The sequence below is a fragment of the Lates calcarifer genome, linkage group LG8 (assembly GCF_001640805.2).
Source record: "Lates calcarifer isolate ASB-BC8 linkage group LG8, TLL_Latcal_v3, whole genome shotgun sequence".
NCBI classification, from domain to species: Eukaryota; Metazoa; Chordata; class Actinopteri; family Centropomidae; genus Lates; species Lates calcarifer.
Window position 1 is genome coordinate 5,501,912 of NC_066840.1, and position 27,904 is coordinate 5,529,815.

The 27,904-nt window shown below is 41.0% G+C and overlaps 1 protein-coding gene across 2 annotated transcripts in view; it reads left to right on the plus strand.

Annotated features, from left to right (window-relative positions):
* Nucleotides 1–938: 938 nt before the first annotated feature.
* The window catches only part of si:ch211-26b3.4 (connector enhancer of kinase suppressor of ras 2), a 55,161-nt gene continuing 28,195 nt past the window's right edge, over nucleotides 939–27,904 (plus strand). For both annotated transcript variants that reach the window (XM_018675436.2, XM_051072177.1), the window contains exons 1-6: nucleotides 939–1,339; nucleotides 13,099–13,262; nucleotides 19,559–19,761; nucleotides 20,969–21,056; nucleotides 22,295–22,336; nucleotides 26,838–26,957. In XM_018675436.2, the coding sequence (XP_018530952.1) occupies nucleotides 1,276–1,339; nucleotides 13,099–13,262; nucleotides 19,559–19,761; nucleotides 20,969–21,056; nucleotides 22,295–22,336; nucleotides 26,838–26,957 (681 nt within the window). In that variant the 5' untranslated portion in view covers nucleotides 939–1,275. The remainder of the gene's footprint in view (nucleotides 1,340–13,098; nucleotides 13,263–19,558; nucleotides 19,762–20,968; nucleotides 21,057–22,294; nucleotides 22,337–26,837; nucleotides 26,958–27,904) is intronic.

The window sequence follows — 27,904 nt, forward strand, 5'->3', positions numbered from 1 at the left end:
AAGCAGTTTCAGGGGAAAACATTAGAAAAAGGAGAGAAGACACTTACCATGTTAATGTGACCTGAATCACATAAATCATCCAAAACAAAACATATGGGCCCTTTGAAAAACCACTAGGCTATTGAGCCTCTTCATCCTGCACCTCACCTTATTTTAACCTCACAGCTGTCTGCATATCTCTCTGTACCAACACACACATCTACTGCTTTACTTTGTCTGTCCCGCTCTCTAAAAAGTGAGCCTTATTTAGGTGGTGGTGGCGGCAGTGTGTGTCTGTGTGCGGGAGTGGGGGAGTGGGGTGGGGGGTGCTGCTGCTTTAATCCATGACGTCACCTGTGTCCCAGGTGCGCAGCAGGGGGCGCTGTTCCTCACAGCTGAGCTCATGCACCCAGCAGCAGCCAGCGCCTGACAACTGATGCTGATTTTCTCATCCATTGATGGTGAACTTAAAACAAATAAAAGCAGCTGATATATAAGCCTTACTTTGACGTGTGATGTAGCACGAGTTGCCAACATGCACGTGTTATTGGAAAGGGAAAAGCACCAATTTTATTTTAAACAAATAATAAGAACATATTATGTCTATAATATTTCTGTAGGTACTTGAAGTGTATCCCTGCTGCACTTTATATATTATTCATTGAGGTGTTTTGCTATAGATACAATTCATGAAATCGCTGCTTAAGTTATTTTTACATAAATCCCTCCTCTCTCTCTCTGTATGTATGTGCATGTGTGTGTAAGTCAGGGAGGGAGGGAGACAGAGAGAGATCCTCCCTATATGGTGTGCGTTGCACCATTCCCTGTTCTGTATTATGAGTGGTGGCCCTTGTGATGCTGCAGCGAGGCGGGCGGGAGGAAAAAAGAGGAGAGGGGAGGGGTCGCTCCATCCCCTCGCGCCCACCGAATCCACTTCTCACAGCGCGCGGGCTGCTGGCGGGAAGGCACGAGAAAGAGAGAGAGAGAGAGAGAGAGAGAGAGAGAGAGAGGGAGCAAGAGAGAGGGAGAGGGAGGGAAAGAGAGAGTGAGAGAGCGGGAGGGAGAGAGGAGAAAGCGTGTGTGTGCGTGTCTCTGTGTGTGCGCGTGGATTGCACCACCGCATCCCGTTCACCGTTTCTGCAGGCGGCCATGCTCTGATGGAGAGAATAAAACTGACAAGCTTTTCTTTTTCCTCAGATTTGTCCACCGCTGTGTCATTCCAGATGTGACTGACAAGTCGTTTTATGTCGCCCGCATTGAGTCCTGTGCCGTTCATCTCGGAGAGACTGTGACACCATGGCTTTGGTTATGGAACCTATAAGTAAATGGACACCAAAGCAAGTGCTGGACTGGATGAAAGGTAATATTGGATTCCTTCATTTGCATCAGGCTGATAATGTTCATGCTGCTTGTGATTGGAGTGAGGATGATGATGATGATGATGATGGTGGTGGTGATGATGGTGAGCAGCGGAGGGCCACACACTGGGTGCATGTGTGTTCTCCTTATTCCAAACCTGCAGGCTGACGTGTGATTTTAGCCGCTGTAACTGACCACTGCGAGACTGATTCAAGTCACCAAAGTAGAGTGAAGGCGTTTGAGCCGGTGTAGTGAAATGGATGTCCCCCAAGAAGCAGGAAGGGGAGTGGAGGCTCAGCATTCTGTCATCTCGCTTGCTTGAGAGCGCACCCCTGGCGAAGCCAAGCCTATGGGCTGCTGCTGATGCTGCTGCTGATGGAGTCAGCAGCAGCAGCAGCAGAATACCCCTCATCAATGAAGCTGGATGATATGTCATCTGCTCTTCCACTCACTGGCACACGCTGCAAAGCCCTCATCACCACTCGCTGTGTGTGTGTGCGTGTGTACCTGTGTGCAATGCGCGCGTACGTGTATGATTAATGTAGTTAACTGCATGTACCCCCCCCCCCCCCCCCCAAAGCCAGTCGTACAGTCAGTTTCAGCACCTTGGACAGCGCAATGCCGCCTGCCATATAAGGCAAACGCACCGATCATACAGGCTTTTTTTGTTGCTCGCTTTGCTGGCGCGAGATACATCCCTTCAAAAACACAGTATGAATGAGCAATCACTAATCATGCGTGTATGAGTGTGTGTGTGTGTGTGTGTGTGTGCGCGTGTATGTGTGTGTGTGTGTGTGTGTGTGTGTGTGTGTGTATGGTGGTGGTAGGAGCTGTTCTCACACACTCTGGTCAGCTACAGAGCTGTGAGAGAAACTGTGGTAGGCCTATTGACAGACAATGGAAATGGGGAGGGAGGGTGTCCGCAATCCTTTTACTTAGGAGAATGACTTAATCACTACTTGTGTGATGACTCAAACCTCAATGTAATGTCCCTGTAGATACTTGTGATAGTGTGTCTTTGTTACTCACACACAGAGTGATCCATTTTCCTATTTTAATCTATGGATTTCCTAAAACTCCACATTCCTACATGTGTACCAGCATCACTTGTTCCCTTTTTCATTATGGTGAAGCACTAATGTCTGAGATTAGAAGTCAAGGTGGTTGATGGACCCTCAGGGGACGTGGTGAGGGAGTATTTGGGATGCGTTACGTTAAGTGATTACGACGATGTTCCCGGTTTTATAATTGCTCTCCTCAAGCAGCCAGTGGAGTTATAGCTTCATCCTCTGATCCGTGGAGTGTTCACTTGGAAAGCTTTGCTCTTGCACCGTTCATTAAGAGAGGCTGAGGTGAAATTTGATTGGAGATTAGATCACTGACAGGCCAAATGTGGTTAGAGTTTTAGCAACATGGAAATTGCAATAAAAAATGTTCGCTCAGGTTTGAGAGCTTTTAAGCCATGCAGAAACTCAGGAGTTTCTTGAAACATACTGTAATTTTAGAGACTTAAAGATAAATTATGAGCCAGCCAGTCCCAAAAAATCCATGTGCTAAAACAAAACCCTGCATGTGCAAGTTGTATGCATTTCATCTAAGGTAAATCAATCATTTCCCCTGCAGACTCCAGGAATGTTACAGCAGGTTTGAGCAATAAGAGACGTTGTGTATTAACCCTGCATATGATAATGTAACTGGATAAAAAAGACTGTAAGATATGTTGGTTTTTGGCTGCTAATGAGGAAGATATTATTTAATATATCAACTATCCATACTATGATTCAAACCTGTGAGCTGAACATTGAAAAATAAATAGTCACTGTTACACTTTTGGTCTCCTAAAAGCATCTCTTGGCCTCTTCCAGATGAAGAGCTGGGGCTCAGAGAGTCTGGACATATTCGCTAACATCATCCAGTGTTGTCCCTGTACCTGTGAAACTCCCTGCTTTTTCCTGTGGGGCTTCAAACACAGACCCTCAGTGGAAGGCTTATGCTCAGATCTTATTTTCTTATGAATAAAGTAAAAGGCGAAAGGCTAGTATTAATCTGTATGCTTACACGGGCTTCTCTTTGGCCTCTCTTTCTGGAAGCTCTTCATCTCTCTCATGCTGAGCTGAGTAGTCTTGTGCCATTTTTAGGGAGCAGTGACACTGAGACCTCTTTCAGAAGTGCTTTAGTGAATTCTCTTGCTTACCATAACACAGAAAAGTACTTTAAATGTACAGAGATATAAAACACATGGGTGCAGATAGCAAACATTTGTCCTAACCTACATCTTTTGTACAAATTGGTAGTGTGGAGGGTGGGAGCATCAACTGGCCATTTAGATTCCCATTGTTTCAGGATAGAAATACTGTGCCTTTTTGCCTGTATAAATTGAAGCAATGTAGCAAAATATTTAGCTGAACTGTGTGTCCTATTTTTTAAAGTTTTATTTTGGGGACATTTAATGCCACCACTGGACAGCACCAGTAGAGAGATGACAGGGAGATGCAACAAAGGTCCCCAGCCAGACTCACACTGGGGACTCTGTAGCCAACCTCCAAACCATGGGGGTGCCACTGACATTGTCTGTAACAGCTGCAGTCTAAAAATGTTCAAAATATTGTCAGTATTATATACAGAAATCACAATATTCTCACAATTTTATTCATCTGACTTGAGGGCAAGAGATTCTTTATTGAAAAAAAGTGATTAGATGGAAATCTTCCCTAAAATCAAAAATTATTGCAGATCAAATTAGATACAAGTTCAAGATATTTGCAACAATACCAATATCTATTGATTATGTATACAGATTTTTGTCATCTATAGAGAGTGCATCCACAGGCCAACATAGATCTTATACCTTTGTTGTTCTTAATTTAATCTTAACTCAGAAATATATTTGTTAGATTCACTGATGGGATGTGCACAAAAATACAAATTTGTACAAGCTCCATTTTGGTCAGTGTCAGAGCCAGTGTTCAATACCACACTGTAAAAATATTCAATTACACATGAAACTCCTGCATTCAAAATCAGAGAAATCATTCTTTATTTATTATTATTATTATTATTATTATTATTATTACTAAATGTTATGTACCAGTAGTAAAGGTTGTCATTAGTAGTGCTATTTTATGTGTGTGTGATCTGCTGCTGGGCAGTTTAATCTGTAAAATCTATGCTATTTTAGGAGTTTATGTTTTTTTTTTTAACATAAACTAATATAAATTGTAAAGTATAACTGCATCAAAGTTGTACAGTACTTGAATAAATATATTTTTCACCAATGTAGCTTTTTAGGTCTATTTGCATTTAGGTTGGCCTTGTGAGATCATCAGCATGGCCTGATGTAAGATAATAAAAGACAATATCGGGTTTTGCAACATTCAACAGTGGGACAAATTTAAGGCTGCTCTTTTTAGGAATTCATCCTTCCCAAGAACAACAAGAAGTAAAAAGTTTTGTGCAAGCTACACACGCTTTATCCTGATCTTGGGGACAGCAGCTGCTTCCCCTCAGTAGTCCAGTCCTGTCATATGAAAGAATATGGGACAGAGAGATGGGAAACTGCAGTCCTATCAAGAAAACCTGACACAGCTAGCTACCAGGCCAAGCAGACTATACTGTATCTCTCACTGCTGTAGAAGAACTGCTCCAGCAGCAGAACACTGGTGAGGCTCACAGAAAGATGACTCATTTGTTTTGATTTGAACACCCACACCGGAGGAGTTCCCTCTATGTATGTGTGTGTGTGTGTGTGTGTGTGTGAGGGTGAGGGTATGTATCTGCTCGGGTGTGTGTAGATGCAATTGATGTGTAAAGTATGACGCGTACGGATCTGTGCTTTAACGCATGAGGCAACAAAGAAAAATGGACTTCTCCTCCTCCGCTCTCGGTGCTGTGCATACCTCATAAGATCACCCTGTGCTTTCAGGCGCGCGGTATCGGCAGCCTGCTGATGCATGCATTGACAGGAAAATGAATAAGGCAGTTCACTTTTCCTGCAGTAATCTCTCTTTTCCTCTTTGTGTGCTGATGCATTGGAACAAAAAGATCTAAAAATAAAGGTGATATGTGACATGTCAGCCAGTGTAAGGGACTGTGAATAATCATGAGATGTACAAATTTAGAAAAAGTTCAACTTATTATGTGTTGGGAATTTTAACATATTAATGTGTAGCAGTGGTATGGCATGGTCAAAGAAACCAAGCACTTCATCAGGGAAAGCTGTTTTGCTCTGCTGAAAGAATCCCCTGGATGTTATTTGGTTGTTTGAGTCACCTGGGGTGTGGAGGACCATGTTTACTACCATTCCATACTGTGTCCACTGATGTAGTCTCCTGCTGAGATGGTAAGGAAGTCTGTGTTGGAAGACACACTTCCCCTGGCTCTGACTGTGTGCTTGTTGTAGTTTCAGCTGCATTAAAGATTAAAGAGCGTGCCTCATTATGGGGAAGCACACACACACACACACATACACACAAGTAGAGGAAACTCCTCCAGTCCTCCATTTTCATACACAGAAGAAAGGCGGAGATGCATGCGCTGCCTATAGATGCACACCCATACATGCGCTCAGAGGAAGGCACATGTTCAGTGAAATATATTGTATGTATCTACAGTACATATATGCACACTGAAACACATGCATGGACACACAAACTCTGGAGCAGCAGTTTTAAGTGGGGCATTGGTAGTCATGGAAACCAGATCTGATCGTGGTGGAGTCACAGCACATGTCATAAGATGGGGAAGCAGCAACACACACAGATTCTCAACTCACATCCTGTATGGCACACACACAAGTCACATTTAGACACAGAGCGAGGCACGTATGCATGCAGCTTTTGCGCATGCACACACGCACACAAGTGCACACACACACGCGAGCTTCCCCCTCTGTTTTACGGCCCCGTGCAGAAAGAGAGAGAGGGGAGCAGGGACATGGATTCAGGAACGGGGAGGTGTGAAGCAAAATGAAAGAAAGGCTGAGCTGAGGAGCCTAAGATGGGGGAGGAAACGAGGGAGTGTGCAAGGGGAAGGGCATGATGGAGAAAGGGTGGGTGGAGGGGTGGGGGGGCACAGAGGCGATGGCTGAGCGGTGTGGAGAATGGGAGATGCAGTGGGCATCATATCAAAGCGCCCGCTCTATCCGGCTACTCAGACAGAGGGGCCTGTGTGTGTGTGGATGTTCGTATGTGTTTTACTGGGTTGATTTTGCACCTGTTGTTCCGGAGGGCTGCAGTTTTACGAGCACATATATTAACCTCAAGCAAAGTTTCTCAGCCTAGGGGTCGGGACCCTGCATGAGGTCGCATGATATGCAGACAGGGTCAGTGGAGATTTCTGAATATTGCAAGATTTGTATGAAAAACTTAACTACTGGTGTTACAAGCCAGGAAACGATGAGCAACCCTGACTTAAAAGATCAAACTAGATTACAAAGTTAGATCTAGAATTACAGCTTTTATCCTATTATAGTAGCCAGGATTACCATCTGGAGTTAACAGTTTATTCCAGCTTCGCTTTCATCACTCTATACTGCAAAGCAGGGTAAGGGTCTGTTTGAGCTCAGACCAACAGCTGGGACTTGCTAAATGTTTCAACATTATAAAAATCACTGAATTATCCTCATGACATCATGGTTGCTTAGACATTTATTTTGGTCATTAGGCTAAGAGAGTGTTAGCATTCTTATAGAACATGCATCTTTAGCACTTATAGCCACTAATGAGCTTAGTATTAACCACAACAATGGTCCCAATAATTTAAGCAATACAGTGATATTATCACCTTTATATCATTTGGTGCTGGGCAGGTGGTGAAGGTAGGCTCATTACAGTTTTTTTTATGAAAACAGCTGCTAGGCTAAAAGGTTTTACAAAAGACATGCAGTCAGGGGATCACTATGAGCGATGCCTTTTACAGAACATACAGTCATTTAATCCACTGTTGATTTCCTTGAATGAGCAATGTTAGCTAAAGTTCACGCTAACATATGATTATACATCCAGTATGACTGCAGTCACTTCAAATTATCTCAGGTCAGTTATCCTGAGAGTCAAACTCTGTCCCTGAACTCCTTGCACCTTCCTGGTTGACCCTCTTTTCCTCCTTCCTGTTCCTCCAGATTGCCTCTTGACACCTCCCTGCTAGCTGGATTTCAGAGAGGAGGCTGCAGTGCACTTGAAAGCTCATATACCAGGGAGCTAAAATGCCATGGTCTTAAGAATATTCTGTCATGATGTGATGAATATTTCACAGTAGGCATATTTTTAGTGAGTGTTGTGTCTTTTCTTCGCACTCAACGAAGCACTTACTCCAGCTGGAAGCTCACAGATGGGGGGCAAGGCGATGGGACAGGAGTCTTTGCTGCCTGCCGCAGCTCTTAGCCCAGGCTCCGCTCTGACCCAAACATGCTCTCAGAGGAAAACACAGATTTGACAGTTTGATTTCAGTTGATGTTAATGGCAAAGCAGCAAACCACTGCTATGTGAGTTGTTCAGTTTGAGCTGTGAATGCAGTCTTTTTTTTTAACTGTGGCCTTCAACAAGCTTTGAGTCAGTGTGTGGAAAGCATATATATGCTACAGTATGTGTGTGTTGTGTGCGTATTTATAGTGTGTATGTGTACTCCTTACCCTAGCATCAGTACAGGGTCCTAAGGGGCAGCAACTGCAGATCCCTCACTTCTGCTCGAAGGCCTCTCTTGCTCTCGTTGCTTGGCAACCCTCGCGTGTCTGAAGGGGAGGGGTTTATTTTGCCCAGGAAAGAGGAAAAGATTGGAGGGAGTTGCATGAAATGTGGATGAAGCTGTCAACATGAGATGCTTGCTCAAGCCTCAGCACACTGGGATTCAGTGATGGTTGGGATCAAGGGATCCTTCAGTGTCTCTTATAGAGATAAATCAATTTTACTCAGTCAAAATATACGTTTCTCACATTTGGCAAGAGAAAAACAAACAAGAATATTGGGAAACATTAAAAACCCAGTGCCTTTGTGGTAACGTAGGGGTTTAATAGCATTTATTGGATTGATCTAACAGAGAACTGAATTAGCGAATTTAATAACAAAATGATAATAAAACTACTATGAAGTCTAATAGTTTAAGTAACTCAATATAAAAACTACTTCTCAGAACTTTACATTCATAGGTAAAAACATTCAAGCATTGCCAGTCAGATTACTTAGCTTTGTGTCTAGCTTAATGTTTTCTGTGTTGACCAAGAGCTTTTATATACAGTTTTTGTCTCTAACATTAAACATTAATGACTAAATAAACATCACTTAAAGGTAAAGTTCAGAAAAAAAAGCACTTCCATGTCATTATTTATTAAGAGTTTAACACTTGAAAACTTTGTGAATTTGCGTCACTATCTGGTGGGTGGACACCTGTGACATCACATTTTCTGGATGAACACCACCCAATTCAAATGATTGAGAAGAGCACAGACAAAAACACAAATACAGAAGGGTCACAAGTGAAATGACAAAAAGAGTTTTAACACTGACAGATAATGCTCATACAGTCGTGAGAAGCAGCATGAAAACAGGTCTTTTGGAACCAGACCCAAAATAGAACCAGCTATCAAAACTGAGCACGACCACTGTGGCGCTTTTGTCCAATAAAAAAAAGGCTCTCATTCAAACTAAAAGAGGAGCAGAATTTAGAATATGCAAAATTCTAATGCATATTCAGTGACTTGGATTGTCATTTGATGTCATGCTGAATGCAGTAAAAAATTACTTTTCTGCTTCTACATCAGTACATCAAAACTATCTAAAACTATCCCATGTGGGAAAAAAAGCACATTGTTTTCTTTTCAAACATTTGTGTTACAAAAGGCTATTTAAAGTGTGAAAACATGAGAAATATGCAGGCAATGGCCTGGTTCAGCAAATACTGTTCAGTATTAAGTTCCTGAAACACAGCAGGAAAAACAATATTTACAGGAAACACACTAGAGTAGCCTGCCAGCACCACATGAGCAGAGCCCGCTGTAGTAGAAGCTGGTGTAAGCACAATTTCAACTATCTATGGCTAAGCTATGATAGAATATCTTATTCCCATAAGTCACTGTAGTTCTCAGGGGAAACTATAGCAGAAGCTTATGACTTGATTACACAGAGATACACTTCTACAAAATTACTTTTTGTTTATTTCAGCTGCATACAGGCAAGGATTTATTTGACTCTTATTACACTGCATGGCCTTCTTAAGTCTGAGGTCAGTTTTCGTGTTTCCTGCAGTTACTGGATACAGTCTGATGTGAGAAGGCATCTGTGCTGCAGGAAGAAATATTTGCTGTTGTCTGATGCAGTCACAACTGCTGCAGATCTTGACTAATAATATCTACATGATTTTAATATCATGAACTGTCTGGCGAGGTGCAGCACTGATAAACGTGACTCCTATGTGTTAGTTAGTTTGTGTGCATTTGCGAGCACCATGTGCTATTTCCAGCTGGCATATGAACTCAGCAGATGAACCCAGATCAGCTGTTTGTCCTCCAGGGGAGGCATTCTGACTCATGTGATTGGCTAGCAGCTGTGTGTCACACTGTGTATGCACTGTATATGTGTGAATGCATGCCTGTTTGTGCATGTGTGCATTTCTCTGCATGTGCTTGTGCAAGTATGTGAGTGACTAAATAAGAGAATGACCACTAAATACAATGCAGTCAACACAGCAACCCATTCATCTATGTGTGTGTTGCAGAAGTAGGACATAGCTATAGTAGGAGGCTTTCCCAGAGGAAGTGGTAGTAGTCAGCCTGGTCCTCTTTGATTCTTTATTCATCACCTTTTTGTATAATTTATACACTTTATGCATGACTGTATGTGGAGAGAGGGGAAAAAAGAGAGGGGAAAAGGTTCAACAATTAATGTGTCGACCAGAATAATAAGTGTGAGAAAGTCATTTCACTTTTTCCACCTGCAGAGAATCTTAAATGCTCAATGAAGATATTATACTTCATAATTTCTCCAATATAGACAGATATTGCATTTGCATTATGATGACATAAGCCATAACATGGCACATTGTCTGACATGGCTACTATTAAAAAGCGTTTCCATGCTTCCGAACAGAGAAGCAAGTGTGTAAAAGGGGAAGGACAAATGTGAGAGAAATGGAGTGGCAGAGGAAATGAGAAGGAGGTACTGGTTTGGAATGGGAGGCTCACCTCTCCCTTGGGTTTTTACTTGAAGACTTCCATTTTGAGAAATAGCCATATCTGTTTTGTTTTTTTTTTCTCTCATGTCTCTCTCACAGTGAGGGTCAGGGGGTCTCATATTCAGAGATCTCAGTTATTAGCTGCAGGGCTTTCTCTCTGCTCTGCTTATACAGCTGCTGGCTAGCTAAAGAAATCTGCACGTTCAGTCCATTGGTGCATATCTGCCGACACTGCTGATGATTTATTAGGCTACACCAGACTACTTTCCCACTGTAGTAAACATTTTACATTCACAGCAAAGAAAAACAGTGTATTTAAATAGAATGCTGGAATGTAGCAGTGCACTTACTCTTATTTAAGAATCAATCAACAATCAAGAACTCTCACGCTCACCTTGGACTTCTCCACATCTTTGTATTTGCTGTGTAGTTTTAGTTGCATTTCCTCTTCAGTCTTATCTCCTTTCCCCTGCAGCTCTCCCCTTGGACTCAGGCTACCAACTTAATTTCAGTCCTCTATTTAAGTCCTCTTTGTCTTCCTACCTTCGATTTGGACCAGATTCACACAAGGATACACATTTGAAATTACATTTGTGTGTTCTCACTGAGAAGCTGTTTATCCTTTTTTTCGGTTCTTGTCGGTGGTTACACAAATAACTCCAATCTCTTTAGTTGAGGCTCAGCTACTCCTGTCCTTACACACAGTATACTTCTGCCACATGAATTTAGAACAACAAAGAAACACCTACGTCATCATTGTCCGGTTAAACCAACCTGGTTACTAAAAGTTATTCCACATCTTCCAACCAACCAGAATTCAGAATTTTCAGCAGCCATGGTATAAAGTATTTCTGTGTTGTATTTCTTTGTGTTGTTTTGTCGGCTAAAATATCATATGTTTTGTACTGTATGTAAAGTATTAGTAGCTATGACTATTCAAATAAATGTAGTGGAGTAAAACAAGTAATATGTCATGAAAATTAAATACTTCAGTAAAGTACAAGTACCTCAAATTTGTAATTATGTTCAGTGCTTCATTAAATGTACTTAGTCACATTGCACCACTGGTGCTTGTACATATTAATACTGAAGCAGTTTTATTTTTAAGGCATTGTCATCTTTTAACAACCACTTAGATGTTCTAGTAGCATCATCTGATTATGATACCAAATTACATATGCGTGTGTGAAAACAAATTATCACATACACTTACTTGACTTCATGTGCGATCATAACAGCCTTACATGTGATAGCACTGCATTAACATTTGTGAAACGCACACAAACGTGGGATTTGAGGCCTTGTCCATTGGGAATGTATTCCATTAAGCAATTTTCCCTAGTTTTGCTATTGTGCAGAGCCTCTTACTGATGTGTTAGATATGAAATCGCTCTGCTGTGCTGTATGTAACAAGATTGTTTGTCCGTGTCACTCAGAGCAACACTAGGCTTATATTTTGTCTGTTTATGTCCCATGGCATACCAAGAGCAAGATGCCTCTTGCTTATCCTTTGTAGAGAATGTGTGTGTGTGTGTGTGCTTGTGCTGACTGTGTTAAGGTGCTACCACACTGTCTGCTCTCTGTCAGCATTGCTTCCCTTGGGCATCAGTGTTTTCCTCACAGCTCCACTCGGTTTTAACAACATGCCTCCACAGAGGCGTCGAGACCCTGAATAACAACAGCAGTTGTAATTGTATTTGTATGTGCGATTGTGTTTGAAGTGTGTGTTCACGGAGGGACAGAGTGTACTGTCTGTGTTTCTCCGTGGCTCTGTGCGTGTGTATGTGTGCATGGATTTGCTTCCTCTCATGCGTTTTTGCTCTGTGTGCGCTCATTTTTGAGCAGCCTTGTTCATTAGGTCTGTGGGGAGGAGTGCTTTCTGCTGACTTTGTTTGGTTCAAAGCCTGAGGCTCTTACTGATCAATAGTATCCTGGACCAACCACATCTATGTGCAGCTGATTGGCTCTCTGCATGGCAGGCAGCCACAGCTTAACAGCATAGAGTCATACGTCAATGTTACTCACATCTTTCTAGGTATATTTTGGACACACCCTTAATCAATCACAATGTGCATGAAATTCGGTCTTTCCACTCACTCTCTTACTGAGAACAATAAAAATGCATTGTATATATTCCCATGCAGTGACATCAAAGGAAATCTTATTCTGGCATGGTGTACAATCATCATGAGAAACTGGAAAGCTGTTTCAATAAATGTTGTTTCTAGGTGACAGTTTGTAAGTTGCCAATGAAACATTAAAGAGATCTTTGGCTTTAGGTGGAATAAAACACATTTTCATGGTGTATTTCTGTGTAGGTGTCTGCACTCATGCCTGAGTTCTGTGTTGCATCTAAGTGGACCAGGATTCAGTATACAATACTGCACAAAGGAAATCATATTTGTATGTCTGTCAATTAATGATCAACAGTTTTTGTTTCTGGAGGAGTAGAAAGCCAGCTGTACTCTTCTCTGACCAATTTCAGTAAAGACATTTTGTCCTTTTTGGTTAATGCAGACCAGCAGGCCACTTATACAGAGTGACTGTAGATAAAAACATCAGCACCGACTAATCTGCGTCTGTCTTCGCTCTCCTCAGGTCTGGATGACTGTCTCCAGCAGTATGTGAAGAGTTTCGAGCGGGAGCAGATGGGGGGAGAGCAGCTGCTGCACATCACCCATCAGGAGCTGGAGGAGCTGGGTGTCACCAGAATAGGACATCAGGAGCTCATCCTAGAAGCTGTCGACCTCCTCTGTGCCCTGGTCAGTCAGCTTCTCTTACTGACTGACATGATGTTGCTCAATCACTAATACTTCAGAGGGAGTGATGCATATGTAGATCCTGGATGTGTGCGTTAGTGTGTGTTTGAGTGTGTCTTAGTGTGACTGTGACTACAGCTGTGTCACAAGCTGACAAATTAGTAAAGCTATCAACAATCAAAAAAATACTGAAAATATTATAGACAATACTTGGTTAAGTAACGTTAACTTGCTAAATTGATTTGTATTACCGTCCCAGCTAAAATGTTTCGAGATGCTGTTATGTTAAGAGTTTAAACAGTGATGCTACAGCACAAGAAACAGCATTTATTATATTTAAGCGATATAAGGACAAAAAACAAAAACTTTTCTTCAACTGGAGGCTAAGGAAAAATATACAAGCTTCAGCATATACAGTATCCAATATGACCAGGTATTGAACCCCAGTGCTTTTGTGGTACCAGTGGAAATAGTCTGTAGCATAGATTATCAGAAACTGCCAATTAATTCCAGTGTAAATGTTGTGATAAGTTGTTTTGCTCACTGGGTTCAACTTCAGTGAGCCAACCAACAGCAAGCTAAATTAACAGTACTGATCACTGAGGGAATGGTGAGCCAAAAAGTCCAAAATGGAGAAGGCTAACTTAGCTGCAACATCTACATTTATTTACCCTTCCTCTCTCAGAGTGTTAACTGCTCCACAGAGGAGGACTGGTGTGCAGATAGTTAGGGAAAGGAGTCGATTGTACAAATACATCTTTTTTACATCAGCTGTGTGAATTTAATGTTCCGTTAGCAACCACCTGAGCACAGAGAGCAGTAAACAGTACAGTACAAAGAAAATACAAAGAGGCTTGTTTGTTGCACGTTCCCTGCTGGCTCCTGTGTTAGCAGTTTATTCGCTAGCCACTGCTGATATAAATACAAAAACTGACTGACTTTCTACAGCTGCTTGTGTCTAGATACTATTTGATATCTGAGAATATTAACTTCTTTTGTTAATAAAACAAGGCTTTTGTGGAAAAATACATAAGGTATCAAAGAAAATATTGTTTGGTGTTTGTATTGAAAGTTAGATATTGTAAAGCCACTAGTGTCCAAAAAGTCTTTGATGCATTACCAGGTTATAAAGGCGATTTATGTTTTGAAAATTATACATTTTTGCTCTGTTTACCAGAATTACATCAAGACCAAATTTCAGTAAAACTTTCCAAGAATAATGCAACCACTAAAAATTCTCTCAGGTAGAAAGATTTATATATTGGTTGTTGTTTATTTTCTTCAACCAGTTATTGATATTGGCTCAAGAAATGGCTTGAAAAATCCTCTATCATTTGGGCCCTGCTTTGTGTGTCACTGCTGACTGTATGTGCAGTGGCCCTGCTCAGGATTAGGGAATTAGGGAGAATTAGGTGCTACTCTCCCAGAGAGAGAAAGAGGGAGAGAGGAAGGGGGAGTGAAAGGAAAGAGTGAGGAAGGGTGAGAGAGAGTATGTAGAAAGAGTATGCAGGATGCACCTTATCTCCCAGGCACACATGGCTGGATTAGTTGGGGTTTGAATGTGTTTGAGAGTGTGTGTGTGTGTGTGTGTGTGTGTGTGTGTGTGTGTGTGTGTTTGTGTATATGCATACATGCTTGTGTGTGTGCTAATCAGCACCTCTTCTCATTCAAATGTTCCAGCATGGGAATGAGTGTCCCAGAGCAGCAATCACCATATGTCCTGGAACTGGACACACACCACGCACGCATGCACACACACATGCACACACACACACACACACACACGCCTACTTTTAGTCATGCCAGAGGACAAGTTGAATCACTAAAACTACAGTTGTGAGTAGTTTTAAAGGATAATACCAGTTTATTTCAAATTGGGTCTTACTTTTTGTAGATTTAGCCATTTTTCCTATCAGATATAATAACACTGCATGTTAATTACTGAGATCGGGGAACCAACTTCTGGGGGAGAAAACGAGCAGACAAACAATCAGACCGAGCCTCAGGTTAGCCAAATTAATTTGTAAGAGAAACTGAAGGTGAACAGTAAAATTCTAACCTAAACTGACCATTGTAATACTCAGTTACCGTTTACAGTCTTCGTGGTTTAACTTTGACCATAGCTGTGCATGCACTGTTTTCCTGTGCAAAGCCATTTGGGGTATGCGGTACGTTGTCTGTCTTGTAGTGATATTGCCATGTTCCCAGATCTCATCAATTACCCCAGTGAGTGCACAAACCATATGTTTTTACCATAACTGATAGAAATAATGACCAAAACTACAAAAATAAGACCCAAATTGTAATAAAAGAGAATTACCCTTGAAAGGATAACTGAACTCCCCAGTTAACAAAGGGACACAGCTATATAATTCCTGTAGACTGTGAATATTTGGATAATAAAGGAAGATTCACTGTCGTCAGCAATATAATCCATCATAAGGAAAGCAAAACCCCGTTCCCCTGGCTCAACCATTATGACTCTCTGGTCTTCCTGCAGTAAAAAAGAGGAGCTTCTATGGCCCCGGATCAATGCAAGTTTCAAGCGCTGACTGAGCTTTCAGTCTCGTTGTAAATGTGGAAAAGTCCCCTCTTTTATGCCTATGCAATCGAGTTTTTGCCCTGAGCATCTATGCTAAGTAGGTTTCTATGTGTGCAGTGAATTCTCAGCAAGATGTGCTGAGAAATGGGCATAACATAACAGAACAGAATGACTGACAGCTCATCTTAATATCTGAATTGAAAAAACGCATAAATGACATAGACATAGGTGTCATTGTTTTGAAGTTACATAAAAAGTGTCACAACTGAGCAAATGAAAATACTCAAAGAATAAAATATATATACATAAGCAAAGTATATTTTTAGATGTGATGCAGTGATTTAGGCAAGTAATCATTTGTTTTAGAGATCTCTTTGTATCCCAAAGATTGTATCTAACTGGCACCTATTTACCTCACTTTGTGAAACCTGTCACACAAATTGTAATTTCTTCTGGCACCCTCTGGATCAGCTGATAATGTTTTAGCCTTTATGTTCTGTTGGATACAACCCCATCCAGTTCCTAAACCTCTCTTTTCTTCTTCAGTGCCAGAGGAATAGTATCATTCTCTGGTGATACTGGACAAAATGCAGAGAGACACTCTGTCGAGGTCAACAGTCTGTTAGAGATAACACATAGACAAACAAAAAATTTTTTAATCAGTCTCATCTTCATATGTTTGGACATACTGGAGCACCAGAAAGAAAACCCATGCAAACAGACCAAAACATCTTGCAAACAACTTAAGTCTTAACATCTTCTCAGAACCCTTAAAATATCTCAGCATAATCTCTAATAATAATTAGGTAGCTTTATTGTGTTTCTAACTTCTAAGTCCCAATTCCTCTTTTGTTCTGTCAAAGTGATTCATGCCTTCCTCTCCTCCTCTAACTCTTTCACGCAGATGAGTCAGCTTTCTATGTTGGTTCCTTTTCAGTGCTACCCTGCATGACTCTAATTTTTATTTTAAAATCCTGTCGGTTACTTCAAAGTTATCAAATAGTTGGCAATAATTCATATTTCCTGTCCTTTCCATCCTCATTTGAACAGTTAGTACTAATTGAACAGGACTCCTCAGATGCTCCATATAGGAAAGCTTAAATAAAAGATGAATGTTATCTTTGGTTTTAACCCTTGTTTGTGAAATAGCATCCCCCATCATTCACTCACTCAGGATATTTCCTTTGCCTCTAGACTCTTGTTTGATCTGCAGGTGTGTGTGTATGTATATTTGTCTCCATTTTGTAAATGTGTTTTAGTCTTTCCTTCCTCTTGCCTGTTTTCTTTTATGGCAGCATTTTAAATGTTTTTTTTTCCGTAGCTGTTGATTGCTCAGGGGTAACACTTATTAAATTAAAATACTTTGTTTTGAAAATTCACACAAAAATGGTCTTTACAAACACATCAAACCATGTTCAGCTTCATAATTTGTGTTCAGTTTTTCAGCAGCTGAAAAAAAATATAATTTCAGACTTTCATTTAACTAAAAATAGATGTTTCTTCAAATCAAGGAGGGAAAAAAAAACAATGGTTTCAGTTTGAATCTGGTGAAAATTATAGCTGTGCTTATGTTGGGTAATAAGAAAACCCTGTAAAAAATGTTAATATTCACTTCTACCACTGTACCACAAAAGCACTGGGGTTCAATACCTGGTCATACTGGATACAGTATACGCTGAAGCTTGTATATTTTTCCTTAGCATTGAACCCTGATCTTCCAAGTTGAAAGTAACAACATACAATCAATATTCTTCTTATTAATAGAGGTTATACACTCTCTTAAGTGGCCTGCAAAAACTTATGTTTAAGACTAGTGTATATGAACTGACAGTGGAACAATTGGCACATTAATATTTTACTTTTGAAACAAAAGGATTAAATGTGAAGTTCTGCTTTTTGCCCAAACAGTTCACAAATGATGTTTGAATCTGATCCTGTGGACAGTGATAGAAATATCAGCATAGAGGAGAGGCCACTCCACACGTAGCTGCTATGGCAACCACATCGACATGAAGGTGGAGGGGGGGGGGTTGCTCTAATGGCATTGCCCTCTTACTGTATTGATTTGACACACACAGGCAGACATATGCACGCATTGCTTCAAATTATTTCTCTCCCTTTCCACACACACACACACACACACACACACACACAAAGTCATTCAGACAGTCGACACAGGGCATTATTCCCCCCCGCTTCATCTCAGCACTCTGTCCCCTGGAGAGAGCCGCACACAGCTCTAGATCGAATCATAGGACAGCCTAATTACAGCTGTGCAAACATGTACGCTCCACGTTCATGTATACGTCTATGTTCACACAGCATAGAGAAGATTATACAGAACATAGTGTATGCATGACCCAGTTTCAGTGAGATGCATAGCTGGGTGCTGTCTCTTCCCCTCTCTCCCTCTTGTCTTCTGTCTCTTTAGTTCCTCAATTCCCTCATTTCTCTCTCTCTCTCGCTCTCTCTGCTGCCACCACTGTGAAACCCTCTCTCCTTTGTAGTCACTGTGGTCGTGACTGTGTAGAATAGATCTAGAGGCAGGGGAGGAATAGATACGTCTAGCTCAGCCTGTGCATCTGACTATACAAGGATATGTGTGTGTGTAGCCTTTGTGTCAGCAGGAATCAGGCTCTGTCAGGCAGGACATGACTGGAGGTGCCTTGGGACACTGAGCGCAATGTGGCTCAGTGGGTCTGCATGTGTGTGTGTGTGTGTGTGTGTGTGCATGTGTTTATTTAAAAGGGTCACAGTGCTGTAATGGGCTACTCAACCAGCTTAGTGTTCTTGTATTAGTGCAGAGATTGACTTTTTATAACAATGCTAATGTTTACTCAGAGATAGTTATAATAGATTATAATAAAAATTATAATTTCAGTTCACTCCACTCAGAATTACCATTAAGGTTTTTACTGTTGAGCTTGCACAACACATAAACTTGAGGAAAGACCAGTGTCCAAAAAAAATATGTATGTGTCCATCTCAAAATTTATGTTGCATGATGATGATGTTGAATCAATGTCACGTTACTTATACTACTGTAAAGTTTGTTTGTCGACATACAGTGTGAAGGATTAAAAAAAAGAAATAGCTCAATATTTCAATATTCAACAGTTTGGACAAATTGCATTCTTTCCAGGAATTAGATAATACGATCAATACCATTCCCATGTCTGTGCATTATGTATGTGAGAGCCAGGAGGATTAGCTTAGCTCAGCACAGACAAGAAGCAGAGGGAGATAGCTAGCAGTGCTAGCTCCAAAGTTTTTTTTTTTTTTTTTTTTTAAACACCTTGAAAGGCTTGCTAACACAGCTTGTGCTGTGTTTGATTAATCCATATACAAACAGAAATATAAAAACAACGGTTTGTGGTTTTAGTGGTACTGATCAATAAGCATAAGTTTGAACTTTGAAGACAGCCAGGCTAGCTTAACTAACCTAGTGTGAAGATGGAAATGGGGTAACAGGAAGTCTACTTTTCTTCAAAGCTGGAAGGTACACCTACACCTACACAAACTGCACTGGTCACTATTAACACATGTTCGTCTAGGTCACTACCTGTGTCTGAGTCTAGCTAAGCTAGGCTAATCACCTCCTGGCTCCTCTAACTAATTTTCCTAAGATTTTTAACTATTTCTTTAATCTTTGATAAAATATATCTCTCAAATAATTACAAGCCATGGATGTATAAGAACATCAGACAAATATACTGTAATTCTGCTTCTTAAATGAATTGTTCTGTTTGTCTTCCAGAACTACGGCCTAGAGACAGAGAACCTCCGGACTTTGTCCCACAAGCTAAATGCTTCAGCAAAGAACCTCCAGAACTTCATCCTGGGCCGGCGGAGGGGCGGACACTATGATGGACGAGCTTCCCGGAGGCTACCCAATGATTTCCTTACCTCAGTGGTGGATCTGATTGGTGCAGCCAAGAACCTTCTAGCTTGGCTTGATAGGTACACCTTAGGCCCTAAAATAAATTTAGGCCTTTAATGTGTCTAAATGTGTCTAGGGCTATATTTAAAACAGTCTTGAGTCTTGAGAACTTAAAAGAATAGTTGGGAATTTTGAGAACTTAAAAGAATACTTGGGAATTTTGGGGGACACACTTAGTTTTCTTGCCAAGAGCGTAGACTGTATGGCCAAGAGTTGGATTACAAGATTGATACCATTCTCATATGAATCCATTAAATATGAATGAACAACAAGCAGCCATTTAGCTTAGCACAGCATAAAGACTGACCAGAGCTAGCCAGGCTAGCTATTTCCCCCTACTTCCAGTCTTTAAACTAAATTAATTGTCTCCTGTTATGTACAGATATGAGTAGTATCAATCTTTTAACTTAACTAACTAACTAACTTAACTTAACTTAATTTAACTTAACTTAACTTAACTTAAGTACACAGTGTTGGCATTTTAGGCAGTGGACAAAATTACAGGAGCACTTTGCAATCCCCCTCTGTCACAAAGTTTAAGCACTAATGCGACATGATATACTTCACAGAGATAGTTTGTATTGGCCTGCATTACATTATCAGCTGTTTGTGTTGTGTCCACCTTTAATAAAGTAACATAAGTCATAGGTGGATGAAGAATACAAGCACAAGCATAAAATTGTTTTTGTTTTGTTGTCATGAATTTATATCAGCTGATGGACCCATATGAAGCAGAGATACACATACAATAAAGAGATGTTGAGCTTTAGTAGAGCCCTGAGTTGCGTCGCCTCCTGACTACAATATAAAACCAAATATTGTTGTTTGTCTTTATCAGTTGCTCCTGTGCTCTTGGAGGAATAGAGAACAGCTTTTATTTCTCTCTCTCTGTGCCCCCTCACAGCGTTTAAAATCACACATTTAGGAAATAAATGAACAGAACAAAATGAAATGAAAACACCAATATAAAATAAAAGTACCTCCCTCAAAATGGTTTAGTTTTATTTTAAAAACACAGAATGAACAAATTTTCTTTGCTCGCATTCATTTATGTGCTTTAAGTGTGATTTTGTGAGTCCTATTTCACCTTGCAATGGAAAAACACTATGCTCAATTTCCCATTCTGAGGAGCATTTGATAACCAAATTTAGAATAAGATCATAAGGAGTCAGATGCATTTGTCAGATTATAAACTCTGTTTTTTCTTTCTTTTTGTGTCTGTTTCAGGTCTCCATTTGCCAGTGTGACAGAGTATTCATTACTGAAGAACAACATCGTGCAGCTCTGCCTAGAATTAACTACCATTGTACAACAGGTGCTTACACACAATTACAGTATAAATACATAGGATGGATGCACCACTCAGTCCGTCATGCCCATATTCATTACAGCCATATACTAGAGGTCAGGGTTTGAGTTGAAAGGGCAAAACCAAAGTGGGTTTGGACTGGGAGCATCAATACAGAAGCTGCATTCTCTGGTCTGTAGCTCATTTCTATAGATTTGACTACAAGTGGAACATATGTCCACTGCCACAGGCTGTTTGCAGCATGGCTGATGGGACGAGTAGCTCTCACTGATAGCCTGAGGCAATGTGCTCATTGACTTACTGTTAAACCTTGTCCCCCGCTTAACTTATGGACCCTGATGGAGAATTAACTAGGGGTCTCTCATCTCTTCATTTCCTGTCCTCCTTCTACTCTCCCTCCACCTTACTCCCTCTTGTTAATTTGCTACACTTACACACACAAATTCACTTTTTTAAGAATAAAACTGGAGGTGCACACACACACACACACACACACACACACACACACACACACACACACACACACTCTCTAATACTGTAGAAATCTCATTGTTTGGACAGAAACTATGTCTGCTGTCCTGGATCATCATCATGCCCTCCCTGTAAGAGGCTGCTTAGAGTGTGTGTGAGAGTGTGTTTGTGCGTGTGCCCAGAGTGAGTCCTGGAGCCGAGCAGATAACACCCATCCCCTCTTACAAGGGCCAGAGGAGAGCAAAGAGAAAGGGGCCACCGTAGGTCCACAATGGGCCAAATGAACATGTGGCTGCCAGGGTGCAGTGAGACAGACAAAGGTGGCAGCGCCGCCCGCACTAATGCATCAAACAGATGAATTAACTGCTACCATGCACATCTGGTGGATTCAGTGGGCTGCCTTCCCAGAAATAGATTAACTATCAGCTATCGTTAAATAACAATCTGTCATTTTCAAATAATGTCATTTGTGAATCCTGAGAAGGCTCATGAAGCTCCAAGCAGCAGAGTAGGTCCAAAACTGGTCAATCATCATGTATTAGCCTGCCTGGATTATAAAGTAACGTACATAATGCGGAGTGTTAGAAATAAAATAGCTGACTGCTGATGTTCTCCAGTGGAAAAGAAGAAGACATCTATCTCTAATTTCTCTTCTTCTTTCCCCATTGTTATATTTGGAGATATTTGAGCCTCTGTGCGGATGTTCACATTGATGCTTTCCCCATCTCACGTTTTCTTCTTTTTCCCCCTTCTGTCTTCTTCTCGTTTTACAGGATTGCACTGTGTATGAGACAGAGAATAAGATTCTCCATGTGGTAAGTGTCTGTTTTAAAGTGTCGAATTGTAACTGAAAGTTTTTATCACGGAAAACAAGGAAGAGGTATACAGCCACAACAAGATTACCACCCCTATGTATGCAGTATTCCATTTCCAAGAGTTCACAGTTTACCTCTGCCACACAGAATCTAAGCAAAGGCCTAGTTCTTTTAATGGAACAGTTTGACATTTTGGGAAATAAGCTTATGCTTGGTGATTTTTTTTTAATTATGAGTAAACTTGATGTGCTGAGTTTGTTACCTTTGGACTGAGGCAGGCTAGCTGTTTCCCCTTGTTTCCAGTCTTTATGCTAAGATAAGATAACTGGCCCATTTCTCGAGATTCATATTTACTAAACAGACATGAGGGTGGTTTCAATCTTCTCATCTAAATCTTGGCAAGACAGCAAACTAAAATGTGGAACCATCCCTTTAATTGACAGCGTGAGTTTGTGTGTGACTGCCTATGTATGTTTGTGCTTTCTTAGTGTGTGTGTGTATGTGTTTGTGTATGTGTGCACGTCAGAGAACTGTGTATTTTTTGTGGGAATTTGTGGCACAGAATTGTGCATGTTAAAGTGCAAGCAAGCCTGAGGCCTTTTGAAAGCTCCAATTTAGCTTCTGTGCGTGTGTTGTGTGTGTGCCTGCGTGCGTGGGTGTGTGTGTGCGTGCATGTATGACGGAGGCCTGTCTGTGTCCATGTGTGAAACCGAGTGAGCAGCTAGTGTCTGATCCAGGCTGACAGTTGGATTGGGACACTTCCTGCTGCCATTCAAGGTCAGGTGGAGAAAACCAAATAAAATGTTGGTGGGGGGAGTTCACAGAAAAATATTTGAGCATTTTATGCTGAAGAAAATACTCAAATCAGGTGTTCTGAGAATACATAGTAAAAATACAAATATATTACATATTTCTATCAACAAAACTTATCACAAGACTATATTTGATTTGTTGGTCTCTCCATGCTGCGATGTTCCCCCCTGTCAGAATTACTCCCCCCTCCCCTGAGCGGTTTGGTTATAGAACCATAGCTGTCGTTTACCTCAGCTGTTAAAGGCCCGTTAATGACACAGGACAGTGACATTGGGCAAATTCAAATATATTGTATACAATATAATATATATTTAGATGGCTCTTCACATGTGTAAACACACACACATACATGCAGGCACACACACACACACACACACACACACACACACACACACACACACAAAAACCCTGGGTGCCAGACTAAAGGCTACACATGACTAAGTCTGTTATGTGTGGGAGGTTTATGTGTGAAATAGGGAGACAGCGTGAAGGGAATGAGAGAGAGAGGAGGAGGTGTTTGTTTTTAGATGGTGCTTTGTTGCTGATTGTTGTTTACTATGTGTTTTAGAAATTAATACAGAGGAGGTGAAGTGACACAGCCACTAAATCACACAAACACACATGGGGAACAAACATGGGACACACAGGATGGTGAAATAAATGCTTAACACAGAATGATGCTGTATGTAATTTATTTCTAAACTATACTTTTTTATAGCTAACCTGTCCAGTGTGTCATTTCAGTGATATAAAATCTAGTTCCACTTTGTTTTAAATATTTTTTTGTGAAATAAAAAACTTAAATTCAAAGTAAAGAAGTGTCTTTTCTCTGTTATTCAGTGCACAATCTATTTGAAATGTTATGTAGAAGCAAATTCTGTTAAAATCATATATGTATATATATATATATATATATCCCCCATTACCATGCTTTATGCTAAGGTAAGCTAATCATCTTGTGGCTGTAGCATCATATTTACAGTACAGATGTGATAGTGGTGTCATTCACATAATAGATCTAATGTGTGTGGATGTTGATCTAGACAGACATATATGTTCAAGTCTCCCAGCCAGTGTGAATCCAGCACGGGGTTCAGAGACTGTTCAATGCTCGGGTCAGCTCTGCTGTAGCTACTGTAGTGGTAGTTGTACGTTTGTCAGCTTTTGCTCAATAATGCAAAACTCACTGCTACTCTGCTCTCCTCTAGACTACAGCCTGCAGCAATCAGATGGACAGGGATAGTGTGTGTGTGTGTGTGTGTGTGTCTGTGTGTGTGTGTGTGTGTTTTTGTGTGTGTGTGTGGGAGAGAGAGAGAGAGAGAGAGAGAGAGAAGAGCGATAAGATATGAGCATGTGTGAGTCTGTGTGTCTGATGGAGCATGAAGTGTGTATGAGTGTGTGTGTTTTTATGTGCATGCATGCATAAGGATGAGAGGAATTACATAAGACTGTCCTAGTTGTGTGTTTTCCCTTTCCCTTGTTTTCTCCCCCTTTCCTTCCGGACTCTCCCTCCCACCTCTGTGCTTTTCTAGTTCTCTTCTTCCACTCCCCTTCTCCCTCCTTCTCTCCATCCTTCTCTGTGTCTCGGTTCAGGTTTTTATTTGCTACTGTGTGCGTATGCTCACAGATGTGGGGACAAATAGTTACAAAATCGTGCTTGGAGTGTGTGTGCGTGTTAGCAATGTGAACGTGTGTGCATGAGGGAGAAGGTGCGAGACCATGAGGAAAGAAAGCATGATAGAGAACAAGGATGAGAGAGGTGGTGGGTGAGGCAGGTGGGGGTGGGTGTGGGGGTGTGCAGCCAGAGCTTAATCCATTTGGCAGCGTACTATGTCTGGCTTTCTGTTTGACTGCTTTTAAATCTCACGCCAGCCAGCCACATAAGTTAACTTCCCTATAATCTGCGCTCTGATTCTCCTGGAGGCATGTCAGATCATGGCTGGGTGTGTCAGAGCTAGAGGAGTTGAGGGTCTCCACCCTGGTGACTGGCCTTTTGTCTCTCGGCCCCGTGTTAATCCCAGGCCAAGAGTATTAGTCCAATGATCAAAGCGGGACACAACCAGAGCCACAGCATTGTCACTTGCTGTGGTTTCCAGCTGGGAACTTCACATGCTACTCAAAACTCTATAGGCGGGATTAGATAGATTTCCTCTTTTTTTCTCATTCTCAAATTAAAGTTCAAAATGTCAAAATTGGTTGGTGTTCCGGGTATCCCATTACGTAATGTGTACATGCATAATAGCTCTGAATAAACAGAAACAGGCAGTGTAATGTTCAAATAAATGACCCAGAAAGTGTCAAGTGGAAGTGTGTGCGTGTTTATGTGTGTGTGTAGGCTTGTTTTACTATAACTGTGGGGTCTGAAAACTGGGAGCCCACTGTACTTGTGGGGTCTGATAGCTTTGTGGGGACCTAATTGCTGAACCCCACAAGTTTAAATGGCTGTTTGGGAATTAAGACTGGGTTAGAATTAGGGTAGGGTTAGGGTTATGTGCTCAGTTGTGATGGTTAGGGTAAGGGGCCTGGGAAAGCATTAAGTCAATGGGAGGTCCCCACAAAGATAGCTGTACGAGGATGTGTTTGCGAATGTGTGTGTGAGTGAGAGACAGTAAGAGAGACAGAAGAAGAGAGAGAGAGAGCATAAGAATCACATAGCCGGCTCACTGAAGATTCTCCACCTTTTCTCGCACACTGAATGAATCATAGGCTCTGAGCTATGATGTGCGTGTGCATCGGTGTGTGTGAGTGCTTGTACGTCATACATGTGTGTGTTGAAGATCTATAACTGAAGAACTATAATCCAGTAATTGCTCATTAAGATTGAGATCAGAAGATTATTTTATACAGAGTTCATCACTGTCATGCAGCTTGTGTGAATGTAGAACATACTGTATACTTTCTTGCATGTATGTTTGTTACATTCCAGCGTGTATGTGTGTGTGTGTTTGTGTTTGCATGCATGTGTGCACTAAGCAGAGATGCAATGAGGCAGGATAACCAGCATAACAGTCTCTGTAAAGCCACTGCAGTCAGTCAGCCAAGATTAGAAGGCAGAGATGTTGCTGATGATAAATGAACTTGCATGCATGACCACACAGATAAATAGCCCAAAAAACAGTCAAGGTTTATTTAGAACAAAGGCAAGGTGAAGCCATGTTTTTTGTTTGGTGAATTTGCTTGGATGCACTTGAATGGGGTAATATGTATTAGGAATATAGGTGCAGTATAAAAAAATTACAGCACAGATAATCCATCCTCTCTATAATGTGTCTGGTTTTGTTTAGTTGATGTGATGGCAAAAATAGACCTTGTCTTCCAAAAAATAAATGCAAAGATAACAACAAATGAAATCTGTGCTCTGTAATTTAGATGTTAGAAAATGTCATGTGGGCACCTCGGGGTTGTCTGGTATCGGTGATGTGTTGTTCTGTCTGTGACGGTGTCTTGTGGGCATGCCTGTGGACAGACTGTGACAGGAAACAGTTTGTGTGCTGGAGTGATGGAAGTGGCGATGTGGAACAATCTGATGAAATGATTTCTGTTTCACCTCCTCCAGCTAGGTCACGGCATCCCTCGCGGACCAAAACCAATCTCAATAACTTTCTGTCTTTCTCTTTTTGTCACTCCCTCTTCCTCTCTCTCTCTCTTTTCCTGTCTTTTTTTCTCCCTCTGCTCTCTTTACCTCCAGTGTAAGACCTTAGCAGGGATATGTGACCACATCATCTCTCTGTCATCAGACTCTCTGGTCTCTCAGTCTGCCCATCTGGAGGTGGTCCACCTTACCAGCATTATGCCCAGCGAAGGGCTGGTAAGGATACACATAAACATACACCAAATCAAAAGAATGGATTAATTACTATTTATAATGTGAAAGGGGTCACTTGTATCAATGAATCCATGGAGTATTTTCGCCCAGCTCTACTTTTCCACTCGGGTCTATGGAGCATTTTAGCGTCTTTTAGCTCAGTGTTTTTGTTTTAAAGGTCCTTTCTGGTAATATTAAGGCTTAAAGGTGCTACATGTAATTTTTTTGCTATTGCTATGTAGCTAACGTTAGCATCAACAGCTCTTTACTTACCAAGTGCTTCAACAGAGAGTGAGCAGCTAGCTGGTTGGTGAACACAGTGGAACAGTTAGGACCAAAAGAACCTGATATCTCTTTCAGCAGTTGGTGCAGACCAAACCAGAGCTAAAATGTCAGTTAATATTTGACTTAACGTAACAACAGAAAAGTAATGCTGATGTTACTCCATGCCTACTGGATGTGTAAATAAGCAAAAGTTTGCAAACAACAACAAAACAGCATTATAATTAATTAATTAATTAGTTGATTGATATGTCAGTTTTGTGTTTTCATTTTGTTCCACTCCCTTAAAAATCAATTAAATGTTCTGGGGAAAGTTTAAATCAAGTCTTAAATCTTGTAATATCAAGTCTCACATCTGTGGGGACAATTACAAGTGAAGTCACGAGTCTTCATAAGTAAAGCAGCATTTGAACTCAAATTGGACTCTTTTTCCCCATGATTTGAGCATTCTCCTTTAAAGCTGTTAATAGCATATTTACATAACTGAATCCAAGTCTCTTCAATGCATAGCGCTAATAGTTAAATATTCATGGTGTGCGAATATGCACTGCTTGCCTTTCGCTGTCGTAGTTAATTATTTACTTTACAGAGTCAAAACTTCTGTATGGGGCATGAGGGGTTACCGAATGGTTTGATGAGTATGGAAATAATGTGAATCATACACCAAC